Source organism: Haplochromis burtoni, unplaced genomic scaffold (genome assembly GCF_018398535.1).
Source record: "Haplochromis burtoni strain Fernald_Lab_line unplaced genomic scaffold, NCSU_Asbu1 Contig_114, whole genome shotgun sequence".
Taxonomy (NCBI): Eukaryota; Metazoa; Chordata; class Actinopteri; order Cichliformes; family Cichlidae; genus Haplochromis; species Haplochromis burtoni.
Window position 1 is genome coordinate 429,657 of NW_024582475.1, and position 14,482 is coordinate 444,138.

The window sequence follows — 14,482 nt, forward strand, 5'->3', positions numbered from 1 at the left end:
AAAAAACCCCCACAGAGAACAGAGACAGACATTTGAGAGGAAAGAGTAAAATGTAGCAATCCTGACAGTAATTTTAATGTTTTAAAAATGAGTCATCAATAGCTATTCCTTCCTTCCTAACATTATTAAATCAAAGTGCAGGTTTTGTAAGCCTTTTTTTCCCCTTAGGCCATATGAGCAACAAGGAGGTCAATGTGATTTAACCATGTGTTGCAATACAAAGTGTATATGTGTGTTGGAGGGGTGGGGGGTAGAGGGGCTGTCCTTTAGGAACTCCTGAGCAAAGCATTGGACTTAGACCATTGGCTGTTATCAGCTACATCATGAATCGAGTCTACATATAATCCACAAGAGTGTCTCACCAAGATGGTTAAGTTTTCCAGCTTGTTGAGCCGGATCCAAACACTGCAGTGAGATTTTTGCATTGTGAATGTTAATGAAAAGATAGATTTGAGGCAAATGTGTTCTAGGTTAAATGGGTAACATTTTGATCTGAATTCAGTTTGTTTGTAGATTTCTTTGCTAAAGTCTAAAGTCTAGTTTCGGAAAATCTGATGTGCTCTTGAACCTATTTGTGGGCCTGCTATAAATAGGGCCACTCTGGCAACACATGCATGTCTATGATAGGAGGTTACAGAGAATTTCTTCACAGACTCTGGCTCCAAAGTAACACTGACAACATCTTAATGGTAAGTTGGAAATTTAGAGAGTTTTGCCGTGAACAAGAAAGACATCTCTTGTATTCCTAAGACATACAAGTAAATTACTTCTCTTAGGTTTGTGTTTGACCACTAACAGCGCTTTCACAACCCGATAGCATGATCCTATTTATAACTTGCTCCAATGCAATTGCTTTGCTTGGTCAGAAAGGACGAGCACTAGGGCTGAAATGTGTGTTTGAGTTTTGTATGGGTAAATAACACAGAGTGTGTCGTTTGCTTTCTTTAATTAACGACCAACAGGTTTTGTTGTAATTCTGAAGTGTTTCTTTTATCTTCTCCAGGAGCTTCTGCATGGACAGCAACATTTAATCTGAGCCTTGATCTTGGAAAGCTGTGGATGTGAAAGCCGAGTGCTTTTGTAGCCTGGGTGATTTATCTCAGCTATCTCGGATTGTAAGTTTTTGGTGCGCTACAATAGTGGACAATGACTTCTAGAAGGCCGATGACTCGATCTTTTTCTGGCAATGGGAGGACAAGCAGCTTCAGTGAAGACGAGGCTCCATCTTTCAATGGCCGCAATACTTACCTCTCAAATGTCCGGCCTGAAAACAGGTAGACAGTCTTATCTGTATTCTTTATGTGTTTGTAGATCATGTTGGTGAAGCAGATTGATATTGTATTGATACAGATTGATACAAGAGGAAGATATAAAGTGCACAGTGATCAAGAAAAAGAGTCTTGGTCTGGCAGGTCGAATAAAAAAATCATAAAATATAATAAACATTTCTTTGTATCTTTTATGTCATTTAACTGGTATAACACTTGATCAAACTAGACCCATTAGATGAAGTTTGCCAAATTAAACACAACCACTTAAGATTTCAGATAAAATCAGATATATCACACAAATAATTGCATGTGCATTATCTATAAACTGTAGGAGGAGGACAGCTGTGAAACAATTTTACTGGGGTAGAGTCCCAATACGCAGACCCTAATTAATCACTGTCGTTGCTTCGTTTGCCTCCTCTCTGAATAGCTATTCAAGGTATTCTCACTACAGGCCGGCGAGGTAATCTCTATTTTAAAACACTTCTACCCACTAACATCTTAACTGCAAAAACTGGTTTACTCCACGAATGAAACCCACACAAGTTTTGACTGACCAACATTGGTTTCAGTGCTGGGTTGGCAAGTTTGTTTTGCTTGACATCTCACAAGTTTGTGTCAACCTTTGACATCCATGTCACTACCAGAAATTCCCATTAACATCCTTTCCTGTTGTTTTAATTTAAAAATTAAAAATAAAGTAATTGTAGCCTACTAGTTAAAAATGAAAGGGTTCACCTGATTAACTGAGATAAATTATAAAAGTATCCACTATTTCTATTTGAAGCAAGAAGCTGACTTTCTAATGGATCAGCAATTCCTTTCAGGAGCACGTTGTGCAGTGTCATGGCTCAGCTGACTGAGGACATACAGCCATCTTTCGAGACCACCTTGAAGTCAAAGGCAGTCTCAGAGAACTGCAATGTGAAATTCACCTGTGTGGTAACAGGTAGGCTTACGTCAAGGTAGCGTCTGTGCCCTGTTGTTTTCCGGAATAACTGAAACCTCTCAGACTGAGCTGGGTGTGAAGTGGCAGGATGTGACTAATATGAAAACAAAGGATTTTGCTTCGAAGGCAGCACTTCTTCCTGTGTTACTTTTTCAGCACAGCTTAATTTTGAGCTCGTTTTTCAAGAATTTTTGGGCCAAGTTAGATGGTTGGGCCAACATGATGCAATAACCAAAATACATTCAAGTGAACGCTTCCACTCTGTGTTTTATTAAGCATGTCATTATTTTTAATATATGAGAAATTTAGCTGTTGCATATTAACAGCACAGTGTAGCACAAGGAGTGTAATGTTTACGAGCCAGAGGAAAGGTGTTCATTATATCATTTCCATGTCAGGTTACCCAGCTCCAGAACTAAAGTGGTATAAAGACGATATGGAAATGGATCGCTACTGTGGACTCCCGAAATATGAAATTCGTCGAAATGGAAAAACTCATACCCTTCATATTTACAAGTATGTAAGACAGGCTTGCATTAATCATACTGCAGAGAGGTAGCTCTTTGTTTGTTTTAATGACATTAACAAGAGCTTCTGTTTCTAGCTGCACAGTAGACGATGCAGCCATCTACCAAGTCTCAGCCAGCAATAGCAAAGGTATTGTCTCCTGCTCTGGTGTTTTGGAGGTTGGCACCATGAATGAGTACAAAATCCACCAGCGCTTCTTTGCTAAGCTGAAACAAAAAGCAGAAAAGAAGAGAAAAGATGCAGAGGAGCAGACCAAGATGGAGAATAAAGAAAATGTTCAGAAAGCGAAACCACTGATTAGTCCAGAACACCCTCAGAGGAAACGGGCTGTCCCACCACCAGAGGAGAGGGAAGTAGCCAAAGAGTCTGAGGCTATAGAGGAACTGGGAGCTACTGCAGAACCTAATGGAATTAGCTCAGAAAATGAGGAAACAGCTTCTTTGGCATCCCGGGACAGAGGTCTTGAGGACGAGACAGGTCCATCAGACGAGACATTGGCCACTAAAAGAATAAAGATGTCAAATGGTGTAGATGCTGGAATTAATAGTAGCCGAAGCCATATGATGGGAGTTGGAGGTGAAAACTGTTATGATGGAGGAATCAGTTTGGCACAGTTTTTGGCAGAGACTCTTCAGTCCCAGGCTGTGGAGGAAAAACAGAATTCATCTCAAGCCGAGAAAGATAAAGAAGTGGAGGAAGCTGTTTTGTGTGACAATCAAGAGAAAGAGAAGGAGGAAGAGGAGCTGCAAAAAAAGAGAGAAGAAGAAGAAAAAGCTCTACAGGAGGAATATGAAAAAGAGAAAAGAAGAGAGGAAGAACTGGCCATCAGAAGGGAAAAAGAAAGAGAAAGGCAACACCAGGTGTCGCACACAGCAGCCCATGGCAAACATGGCCCAGACATCAAACATCACAGCAAGGGCCATAAGGATCACGACCACCACCACATCCAGACCTCCATTTCCTCTATGCTCCACTCAGTCAAAGACTTCTTCTTTGGTAAGAGTAAGAAAAGCACTCATGGTCACACTGAGAATGAAGAGGCTGATTTTGAGCACTCAGTGGAGGCTCCTGAACCAGAAATGCCACCATCATTTCAGCTGCAAGAAGAACACAGTCCAGACATGTCCAAACCTCCTACAGAGGAAGTCGCGCCTGTGGAAATGGATAAACCCAGAGAGCCTTCAGAAACTACCGTGGCTACAGAACACGAGCCACCGTCAGTAGAGCCAGATACATTTAAGTATGAAGACCATGCACAACACTCGGCCCTGCCACCATCACATGAACTGCCACAAGTGGAGTCCACAAGTCCGAGTGTGACAGAAAGTGAGGAAGCCGTGGAAGCCATGGAGGTATCTGTGGGGATGGAGAGCAGCAGCGCAGGTGAAGAAGTGCCACTGCCCAGGCTTCAATTTGTCACAGAGGTATGTACAGGGGTCTTCCACAGCAGCACGTTAGATCCACTCGTGTAATACAAAAGAGCACGAGTTGAGCACAAAATGAACTTCCTCACCGCCCCACACAAAAATCGTTAAAAAGAAAATTAGAGGGAAAGAAGTGCCTTTGTGTGAGTGTCTGATCGTGGTTATTTCATCTCCAAATAAAGTATCAGTGAGTTGTACTAAAAATTAACACCTAGATAAAATGATTAAGATTTCACATTAGAACAAAATTTTATCAGTTTTTAAGTTTTTTTAACATCCTTGAAAAAAAAATCAACTTTCAGTTTTCAATCAGATTTATACACAAAGTTTTTAGAAGTGTTAGAGAAGCAAAAATGATGATTAGATGTTGTAATCATGAGTCTCTAGACAGTTAAAAACACGCATAATATTAGTGATCAGCAACTTTTATGAGTGAGTCAGCATAAGGGTGTGACACAACTGTTTTGCTGCAAAGATAAACCACACAAAAACAGTGTGGGAGAAACAGGGAAGCTTAAGATGCATTTCACTAGTTACATGCAGGGGCAGGGGATGTTGTGCATCTGCACTGTAAGATAGGCTGCATGTTGGGTTTCGCATGTTGGCTGTGGTGAATGGGGCCAGGAGTGCGTCAGAGATCATGATGAAACCTGAATGTCAGATGCGGGTCTCACATTACAAACAGGGCTTTGCTTTAAAGAGGTTCAGCGGTAGTAGAGTGAGTCCGGCGGCAGGTCTCGGCATGAAAGGAAGGGACACATTCCTCACTGCCCCCCATACCTTAAAATAAACCCTTTCCTCATCGAGACAAGAGAGAGGAAGGCAGCACTTCTGTCATCTCACTGTCCAACTTGTCGAATAGCTACATGTATGTTAGAAATGTGTTTTTTTTAGAGTTAAACTGATACAGTCTATGTGTCTGACCTTTGGCCTTTACAGCAAGCAGCCTTAAACTGATCACCACACAATTCTTTGATTTTAAGTGAAGTCTTTCATTAGTAGTTTGTCTTATCAGTTACACAGTTAAATAGGACAACAGATGGAAATTAGCCCTTGGCTATAATCTGGTATGTTTACATTCATGTAATTTTTTTTTACATTTATGTTCATTAACATGCACTGTCCTAAATAAATAAATAAATAAATAAATAAATGTAGCACAAGTGTATTGATATTTACCTGAAATTACCCAATAAGCATTACACTGTTACCTTTAAAGGTTTCAGACTAGAAAAAGGTGTTACTGTCATGTTTTGGCTGTGTGCAGGCAGGAATTGGACCCAAACGCAAACTCACTAGAAACAGGATTGAACTCAAAATGGCAGCTTTTATTGCGGAACAAACAACAGCTACAAAACCTAAACTGAGAAGAATCTGAGCAGACTCTAACAAGAGTCGCAGGGAGAAACACACAGCATGAAGGAGATCACGACACTGACACAGAGAAACACAGGGCTTAAATACACTGGGAAATAACGAGGGGAATGAGACACAGAAAGGGAGCACAGCTGGGAGAAATCGAACATAACGAGACCCAAGGGAAGCAAAACGCAATACATTCACGTAGGACACAGTCCTTCAAAGTAAAACAGGAAATGTAACATAGACGCAGACTTGACTAGGGGAGACAGAGCAAATAAGAAACACAGAGAACAATAACAGGGAGACACAGAGGGCAGCTAACTAAATAATCAGAAAACTAAAGAGAATACAAGAAAGCCAAACTAAGACACGAGACTAAAGAATAAACTGGGGCAACAAAGAGAACTAAGATCGTAATACAAAAACTCAGAGACACAAGAAACTCAAAACACTGGGTCACCGACCCAGGACTGTGACAGTTAAATAGTTTTAGTTGCACTTTTTAATCTCTTATTTATTCAGCTTTTGTTTTTCTGTGCATTTTTTAAATGTATTGTTTGCTTGAGAAGAAGGGGAATATTTATGGGATAATATGTGATAACTTAAGAAGCCTTATATGGGTATTATGAGCCGCATTAAAATGCCACTAAGTATTAATAGCTTTGACAAGTAAGTAATTACAACTTCTTCGTTTGCAAACAAATGTTTGTAGTTGTATTCATAAATTTCCTGTGTGTGTTTTTGTTAATTGTAACGTAGCATTAATGTCCAAGCGGTGCACAATGATATGTGGAAAAGGGAACTGAAGTAGCTATGTTTAAACATCCACCTGCTGAGTGATTGCATATCCATAATGTGGAACTACAACTGTACCTTTGCTATGTTGTGGTTAGGTACAAGGCTCTTTAAATGAATAATGAGAGGAAGTTGTAACTATTATCTGAACAATCTTTTCTCACATGATTGTGACCTTTTTTTAACACACAATGTACACAATGGTGACAAATAGCTTCAGCTTTAATTTGAATGCGACTCCAGTTCCCTTCCATCGAAAGCTGCAACTTCTTTTTTTTTTTGGCAGTCACTGCCGGCCACACTTATTGTCACGAGGCATCACATGGTTGCTTTACAGCTATGTATACATTTTAATGATGAGGACAGAGGGGAAACGCACTCTAAGCGGAAAAAAACAAAAGGAAACTAATGACACTTTTTTATGTAACTCAAAGCTTGACCACTCTGTGATCTATGCTTTCTAATTAGGACTTTTGCTCTTCAGAGTCAAATTCTGTTCTTTTTTTAATTATCGGCTATTGTTGAGGCTTGAGGCTACCCAATATTTACATTAGATTTCTATCTGTCATGTGTGACTGCTCTTTGGCTGAGCTACAAGCTATCATTCATTCACCACCTAGCAAATACTTTTGTGTAAACTGCACATCAATGTCAGCTTATGCGGGAAATCCCCTGTTTATCTTTCAACCTCAGAGCAAAACAAGTGCACTTTCAAAGCCAGTGGAATTTCACTTCATAACTTTGAAGTGTTTCATCCAGAAGGTTAGTGAAGGTTGGCGTAAAATGTTAATCAGTTAAAGCTCCAAAGGAAAGAATAAAAAATTTTTTTTAACAATTTTAGTGGACCCTCACAAATTGTAAACTGCTGTCTTGCACATTGTAGGCAGTTTAAAAAAATGTGGCTAAAAGAAGCTAACCGGTCAAAAAAGTTACAAATATTCAGATTTCCTGTAGTTGTTTTGTAATTCATGGCACAAAAACTTGTCAGAATCTATGACACATAGTCACAAGTTAGAGGTGTAAATTCGCTTTAACAAGATTCTTAAAAACAAGAAGAAAAAAAAAAACACTTGAGACGGAAACACATACAGTTCCTCTATAACTAGTAAATGAAAGTGGTAAAAATATTTGCATCCATAGCATGCAACATAATGCATCTTTAGAGTGAGTTCTGAAACATAACATAATAATACATGTACAGCATCTTGGTCAACAGGTGTTGTTTTAAATGTGCTATATAAATAAATGTGACTTTGACTGTGACTTATACTTGAAAATGCCCTTACGATGATTTTTCTATTTTCAATCAGGCTGACTTTAAAGATAAAGACACTGAGGTGCTCTCGGTTATCAAAGAGGTTCACGTCACTGAGCAAGAGCTAGATTCACCGCAGCGTAATCAGCAGGCTGAGAAAGATGAGTCTGTTCCAGAGGATGATAAGTCTGCCTTGCCACAGACCCAAGACTTGGCTGATAAAGAAGGGGGCACCCCAACGCCCACCCTCACCAGCTTGGGAGAATGCTGGACTCCCCCTCACAGCATCGTCTCAGCAGCGGAAAGCCACAGTCCTGGAGAAACGCCCACTGAAACTTTGCAAGAAGAGGGGAAGCAAGGTGAAGTTGACATGGAGGAGGCTAGCTCTTTTAATGAGTTACATGAGGAAGAGAAAGCCGAAGTGAAATCAAAGAAGCAGGGATTTTCAGGTATAAACGGATCTGAGATGACTAAATTGTCAACATCTTCTCTGGAAAGCCAAATACAGGCGTGCGAATCTAAAAAGCCTGATCAGGTGCTTTCATACTTTCCTGATGTGGAATCATTCAGTGTAGAGACACATTGTCTAAAAGAGGAGACCAAATGTACTTCACTGATTCAGGAAATGAATACAGGATTTCCGCCCACTACACTCCCTGAGAGTTTAGACAAGGTTGACCTAAAAATGCAACATAAACCCACTCGTACTAGGTCACAGGAAATCACAGAAGTCGGCGATGTTAGTGCTACACAAAGTTCAAGCTCTGGTTTTACAAGAAGCGGGGGAAGATATGAGCAAAACAAAGCGGCAAATTCTATTTTAGAGAAAGAAGGACATAATAATCTGTGTGACAGTCTAAAAACACAGGAGCAAGTGTGTTTAGAAGTGGAGAGCGCTGAAGTGAAGAATGAGAGTTTACAGGTTGAAGCGGAGACAGAAAAGCGGACTCCAGTGAACGCAGAAGAGCCGATTCAATCAAAGATAAAGCAAATGGAGGAGCAGAGTAATACTGCACATCAAAACATGAGTGGGAGTGGCTGGAGTGGTGTGCATTCAGAGAATATTCCAGCAATCCAGATATCGACTATTGAAGATATCCCTGATAGTAAACCAAATGTGCCAGATCTGAGCCCAAATGAGCAATTTCTAATCCCCAAAATTGAAATAATGGAGGCTGAGCTCAAAGAGTCTACTTTGCCACTAACTATTTTGGCCCTAGACAAGCCAGAGTCAAGCAATTTGCAAAAACATGATGCAACTCCTGCTTCTGACTTGTTGCCCACGCAGAAAGGTATGCAGAAAGATGATCACACTTCACCTACGGAGAAAGTAGAAGATGTTGCACAATTAGACGGCAAGACAGAAAATACACAGGTGGAAGGGAGGGAAGAGCCCCCTCAGATGAGCTATGCATTAATTCCTGTTATAAATGTTTCATTCACTGATGATAAGGAGGGTGATGCATGTTTAAACAACCATGTGTCAGACACAAAGCAGGCTGTTGAAACTCCAAAGGGGCCTTTGTTTGTGGTACCACCAATTTCTGTCACTTGTCATGAAAGTGATCTACCACAATTCAGCCTGCCCACTTACACTGAGCCGACAGAAATGGAAACTTCAGCTGACACGCAAAGCGGAACAAAGAATGACAGTGACAAAAATGAGGCTGTGAAGCCTGAAAGTGCTCAAAATAGAAGACCTAACTTTGACGAAAGAAGTGTCAAAGAGAACACTCCCACTGTGCTATATGAAGCTCTGAAACCAAAAGTCGGTGACAGTGTTTCGTTATTCAGCAAAACAACAGTGGACATCCTTGTCCCTGAAACTTTCAAACCCAAATCCCTCAAAGATGCCAAGACAGAGAATTCAGTGTCAGTTGAAGATTCCCAGAAAAACAGATTTTCTGTTGAGAGACTCAGCTCCAAGCCCCCGACAAGTCCAGCTAGTCTCCGCAAATTAATATCCAAAGCTGCTGCAGACTCAGACAACGAGGCTGCGGCAGCTGAAGATCTAAGCGGAGGGTCTACACCAACATCATCCCTTTCCTGTGAAAGCAGTCCCCGAATGAAACGCAGAGACAGTCTAACTCTCATACGCTCTGCCACCCCTGAGGAGTTGGCCTCTGGAGCTCGTCGCAAAATCTTCATCCCAAAACCTAAAGAAGACATAGATGGGACACTAGCACTAGATACTCAAGGGATCTTGAGTTACATGTCACCCAGCCAGGCCCGCAGGGCATCGTTACTGCAGGCTCAAAAAACCCCACCTATCGAGAGACGCTCCCCGCTGCTGAATCGCCGAAAGTCCACCTTGGAGGTGCCAAAAGTGGTGGGGGAGACTCCCACAGAAGAGCCGGCCAGCACCAAACGAGAAGAGAAACCTGCTGAAAAAAAGATAGATCCTTTGAAAGGTAAAGTCTTCTTTTGTTTAATTTAGCAAAGGTATAATGAAATGAAGAGGGTTTTTTTTATCATATTAATTAAATATATGCGTGGAATATAAATAAATAATGAGGCAACCTGTCCAGTTTTCCCCCATAACCATGGATTGGATAAGTGGAGACAAATGGATGGATGGAGACAAATGGATGGATGGATGGATGGATGGATGGAGACAAATGGATGGATGGATGGAGACAAATGGATGGATGGATGGATGGATGGATGGATAATTAGCCTCTATGGAGTTACAAGCAATTATCTGTTAAATCACAGTGGACTGTCTAATTTCCTTGTTTTCATACTTCTCTCAAAATATATCATTTATATCAAATATATCATCAGTGCAAAAAATGTGAAATAAACTGCGACTTAAGGAACAAGAAACATCACATGAGCTCGACTCTCCTTTCCATGCATCACCAGCTCCGCAGGTTATCCGTAAGATGCGGGGAGAGCCATTCCCAGATGCCTCTGGACACCTGAAGCTTTGGTGTCAGTTCTTTAACGTGCTTGGCGACTCCACCATTAAGTGGTACAGAGATGAGGAAGAAATTCTAGAGGTGAAAAGAAGGTTAGTTTTCACCTTTACTCATTTTATGGTCATAACCACCCTACCTATCTGTAAAATCACATGTTCAATTTGTTTTAGGTATTAAAAGAGCTACTTTTCACCTTTGCCATTGCTATTATTCTGAGGATTTCCAGCCAAAATGACAAATGGGCGGGTTCCAAATATGAAACAATAATGCTTCAAGGATAAGCAGGATTTGTTTGGGCCTGAGTGCATCCCATGGTCTTCTGTCATTCTCATATTCTCACTGCAAAAGATGTCCAGCTCATGTGACTGTGAACCCCACAGCTGTGACACAGAGAGGTGAATCTCTGGCTAGACACAGAAACTGTAACCTGACACAATATTTTTCCCATCTCCAGGGTGCATTAAAAGTCTATATATGTGCTAACGGTTGCTGTGTCAGCAGTCTGCTGCCACACAGCACAAGCATCTGTCTCACAGTGACATCTTGTGGGTTGTTGGGGAATTGGAGTCTCTCGATTGAATGCGTTCATGATTATGTGTGTGGATTTTTTTCTTTATTTTTTCTAATTTTATGCTCAAGTGGAGGAGATGAAAGCCAAGTAGCACTGGCAATTGTTCTCGCGTCCAACCAAGACTGTGGTGTATATGGCTGCACGATCACTAATGAATACGGGACGGACAGTACTGACTTCCTCCTCAGTATAGACAGTAAGAAAAAGCATGTATAGAAAAAAATCGAAATTTGAAATTTAGAGTGTTTTACTAATATTAAATTCAATTTATTCAAGGTTTTGTCTGTTTTCTCTCTTACAGTTATGTCTGAAATACTGCTAAAAGAGGATTTGGAAGGTACTTTTTGGTTAAACACTATATGCATCTGAGCCTTTGTTTATACACTATTTTTAACTGGATTCCCAGAGTAACTCTGTTTTTGCTTCAGTTGGAGAAGAGATAGAGATGACCCCGCTCCTGTTCACCAAAGGCTTGGTCGACTCTGGCACTTGGGGTGACAAGTACTTTGGTCGGATCATGACAGAGAGGTTGCACCTTGGGGAGGGCTGCATGCACAAAGCCAGCAAGGTGAAGGTCATCTATGGCCTGGATCCCGTCTTTGAGTCCGGAAGCACTTGTATTATTAAAGTTCAAAGCCCCATCACTTATGGGACCAAACAGGAGAGCAACCTTGCAGAGAGAAATCTAGAAATTACTAAGCACGTGAGTTTCACTGAGGAACTTTTGTTACATTTTAGTATATATGGTTAAATAGTGCTTCCTTCTGCTTTATTATTATTATTATTTTTTAAAATCTCTGTTTTCTAGGAATGCAAAGTCCAAAACATGATTCGAGAATACTGCAAAATCTTCTCAGCTGAAGCAAGAGTTATTGAAACCTTTGGGCCTTCACTAGAGTAAGCAACAGATATATTTTTGTTCTGATAATTAAATCCATTAAAATTATACTATACACAGTATATTACTGCTTGTGATCATCCCACTGTTACTTCATGTTGCCCACAGAGTGATTCCTCGCTATTTGATGTACCGGCCAGCAAATTCTGTGCCGTATGCCACAGTGGAGGCTGATCTTACTGGTTTATTCCTTAAGTATTGCACAATGGATGCTAAAGGGAAACTGGTTATGCAAAAGATTTCTGAGATAGAGCAGAAATGCTGCAGCTTCCAGCACTGGATCCATCAGTGGACACATGGCAATTTGTTGGTCACTCAGCTCGAGGGTACGCCACACATAAAATAATCATGAAGGCAATCATTTAAAGTGAATATTAGCGGGATCATGACCATTAAAGATTCTCTAAGGCTTGTTTTTTTTTTTTCTAGGTGTTGAAACAAAGATTACAAACGTGAGAGTTGTCACCAAGTCAAAAGGGTTTGTATCGCAGTCCCTACATGCAAAATTATTGTTTGTTTGCTGCTAAATAGCTGCAATAACCCCCCCACCCCACACCTCCCTTTGTTCTTCAGATACCAAGGATTAACTGAGTGTGGCTCACCTGAGGTGTTCAACCAGTTCCTGACACTCCATCAATGCAATTACTACTGCGGGCTTCTTGGCCTGCGCCCGCTTAAGACTATGGACAGTCTGCAGCAGCCCGCCAAAGCGAAGGGCTCAAAAAGCCCTCTGCTCAACCGCAAAGCGGGGTCTACCAGCCCACAGCTCCAGCGAAAAGGACACAGCCCTCAAATTGCTAGAAAAGCTAATTCTAGCCCAAAGGTGACTAGAAAGGGTCAGGAGACAGAGGACAATAAATCAAGTGCAAAACCAAAGCCAGCAGAAATTACTGATGCCACTGTTGAAAAAAGGTAGGAAAAAGGGCTTTTGTTCTAGCAATATCTCATTGCTTTTATTGGTTTAGTGTTAAGTGTTACTTTCCAGTTATCAAAGGCGGCAAGAGAAAAAGAGTCATTTGTCAGCTTGACGTGGTAAAAACTTATTATGAATATCTGGCCCCTGTGAGGAGACGTCCATCCTCAGCGTAGTTAAAAGGTTTGTGAGAATGTTTGGCATGACGGGCACAGCGATTTTTAAATCTCATAGTCTGCTTTTCTACTTTTATAGAAGAGGAATCACTGAACTGACACAGCTTTTCTAAAAATCTTTGAACACCTGCCTCAGAGTATTATCAGCTCTATGAGTGGACAAACAACTCTCCAAGCAATATTTGCCAAATAAGCCAACAGGAGATGTCAACATTAAGGTGTTTTCATTTAAATGTCGTGTATAAAATGTACATGGCCACAATGCATGTATGTTTCACTCGCTATCTAGAATGTATTATAAGTATTATACGTAGATGCTGCATGTTCACGTCATGTACAGAATGTGTATCAAGTAAAAGGTGTGCTCATTTCTGGGTTAATATTTATTGCTAGTATTTAAACTTTCTTCACAGCAAAGTTGAGCTCATGCTGTGGATTAACAGCACCATTTTTAGATAAAAAAAAATGTTTGTGTGCACTTTGTTTTTGGCTTTTTTTTTAGTTATTGTGACTGATTGTTGTTTTTCCAGTCCCTTTCCATTATTTTCACATTTTAGATGGCAAAACTATACTTTATCTCAAAGAAAAGAGCTGTTTTGGGAGTGTACCGCTGGTCAGTATTAGGCAGAAACTTCATTAACATAACCTTTTTATTCTTATTTTGCGCGAGGCCAGCAGGGACATTTGGAGACGATAAAGATGAAAACCCGCTCAGTTATCACATTAACTTTGTATTCTTGGTTAAAGTCCAACAGAGGTCAGTTCTCTCCTACAAATAACACCAAACCTGTGTGAAAAGCAAGCTTTGGGAATTTGTGTCTTGATTAATGATTAATAAGGATATTCAGAAGAGTCCAAACTAGCACATGTCAGCTGGTGTCATTTGTGTATTCACTAACTGCATGAAGCCTTATAGATGAAGGAAAAAAAAGCACGGAAATATTTTAAATTGAATATGTGAAAAAAAACAAAATAATAACACATAATGTGTACATAAATAAATGGAGTAAATATGCAAAGTAACATAAAGAACAATAATAAATGAGTGAGGGTGTGAGTGAATGACTGAGTGAATGACTGAGTGAATGAATAAATGTGTCTTTGGTATGTTTGGTATGTCACACTGTGTCTGCTTTTCTAAAGAAATAAATATGTAAAACAAGTCCAGTCATCAGTTTTATTTCCATATGTTTTATAGTTAGTTAACATTAAATATATATATATATATATATATATTATATATATATATATATATATATAATATATATATATATATATATATATAATATATATATATATAATATATATATAAACTATACATATATCTATATTTATCTATTTATATAGATATATATATATAGATATATATATAACTACTACATACACATACATACATACATACATACTACATATGTACAA

General features: G+C 39.9%; 1 protein-coding gene across 2 annotated transcripts; it reads left to right on the forward strand.

Annotated features, from left to right (window-relative positions):
* The first annotated feature begins 300 nt into the window (after positions 1-300).
* Positions 301-14,225, forward strand: alpk3a (alpha-kinase 3a). Of its 2 annotated transcripts, XM_005928692.2 has the most exons (15): positions 301-689; positions 1,004-1,274; positions 1,702-1,734; positions 2,099-2,220; positions 2,619-2,736; positions 2,825-4,172; positions 7,640-9,995; positions 10,450-10,597; positions 11,145-11,272; positions 11,378-11,413; positions 11,505-11,779; positions 11,885-11,973; positions 12,083-12,300; positions 12,404-12,452; positions 12,548-14,225. In XM_005928692.2, the coding sequence occupies exons 2-15, from the start codon at positions 1,147-1,149 to the stop codon at positions 12,888-12,890; spliced, it is 5,391 nt and encodes a 1,796-aa protein (XP_005928754.1). In that variant the 5' UTR covers positions 301-689; positions 1,004-1,146; the 3' UTR covers positions 12,891-14,225. The 2 variants fall into 2 exon arrangements, with proteins under 2 accessions (XP_005928754.1, XP_014191111.1); XM_014335625.2 differs by lacking the exon at positions 1,702-1,734 and having other exon boundaries at positions 302-689.
* Positions 14,226-14,482: the final 257 nt, after the last annotated feature.

Bases quoted from the DNA above. Each gene is read 5' to 3' on its own strand.
- alpk3a (XM_005928692.2), top strand. From the start codon at position 1,147: ATGACTTCTAGAAGGCCGATGACTCGATCTTTTTCTGGCAATGGGAGG. The intron at 12,301-12,403 runs GTACGCCACACA...TTTTTTTTCTAG, and splicing joins GTTGGTCACTCAGCTCGAGG to GTGTTGAAACAAAGATTACA. The intron at 12,453-12,547 runs GTTTGTATCGCA...TTTGTTCTTCAG, and splicing joins GTTGTCACCAAGTCAAAAGG to ATACCAAGGATTAACTGAGT.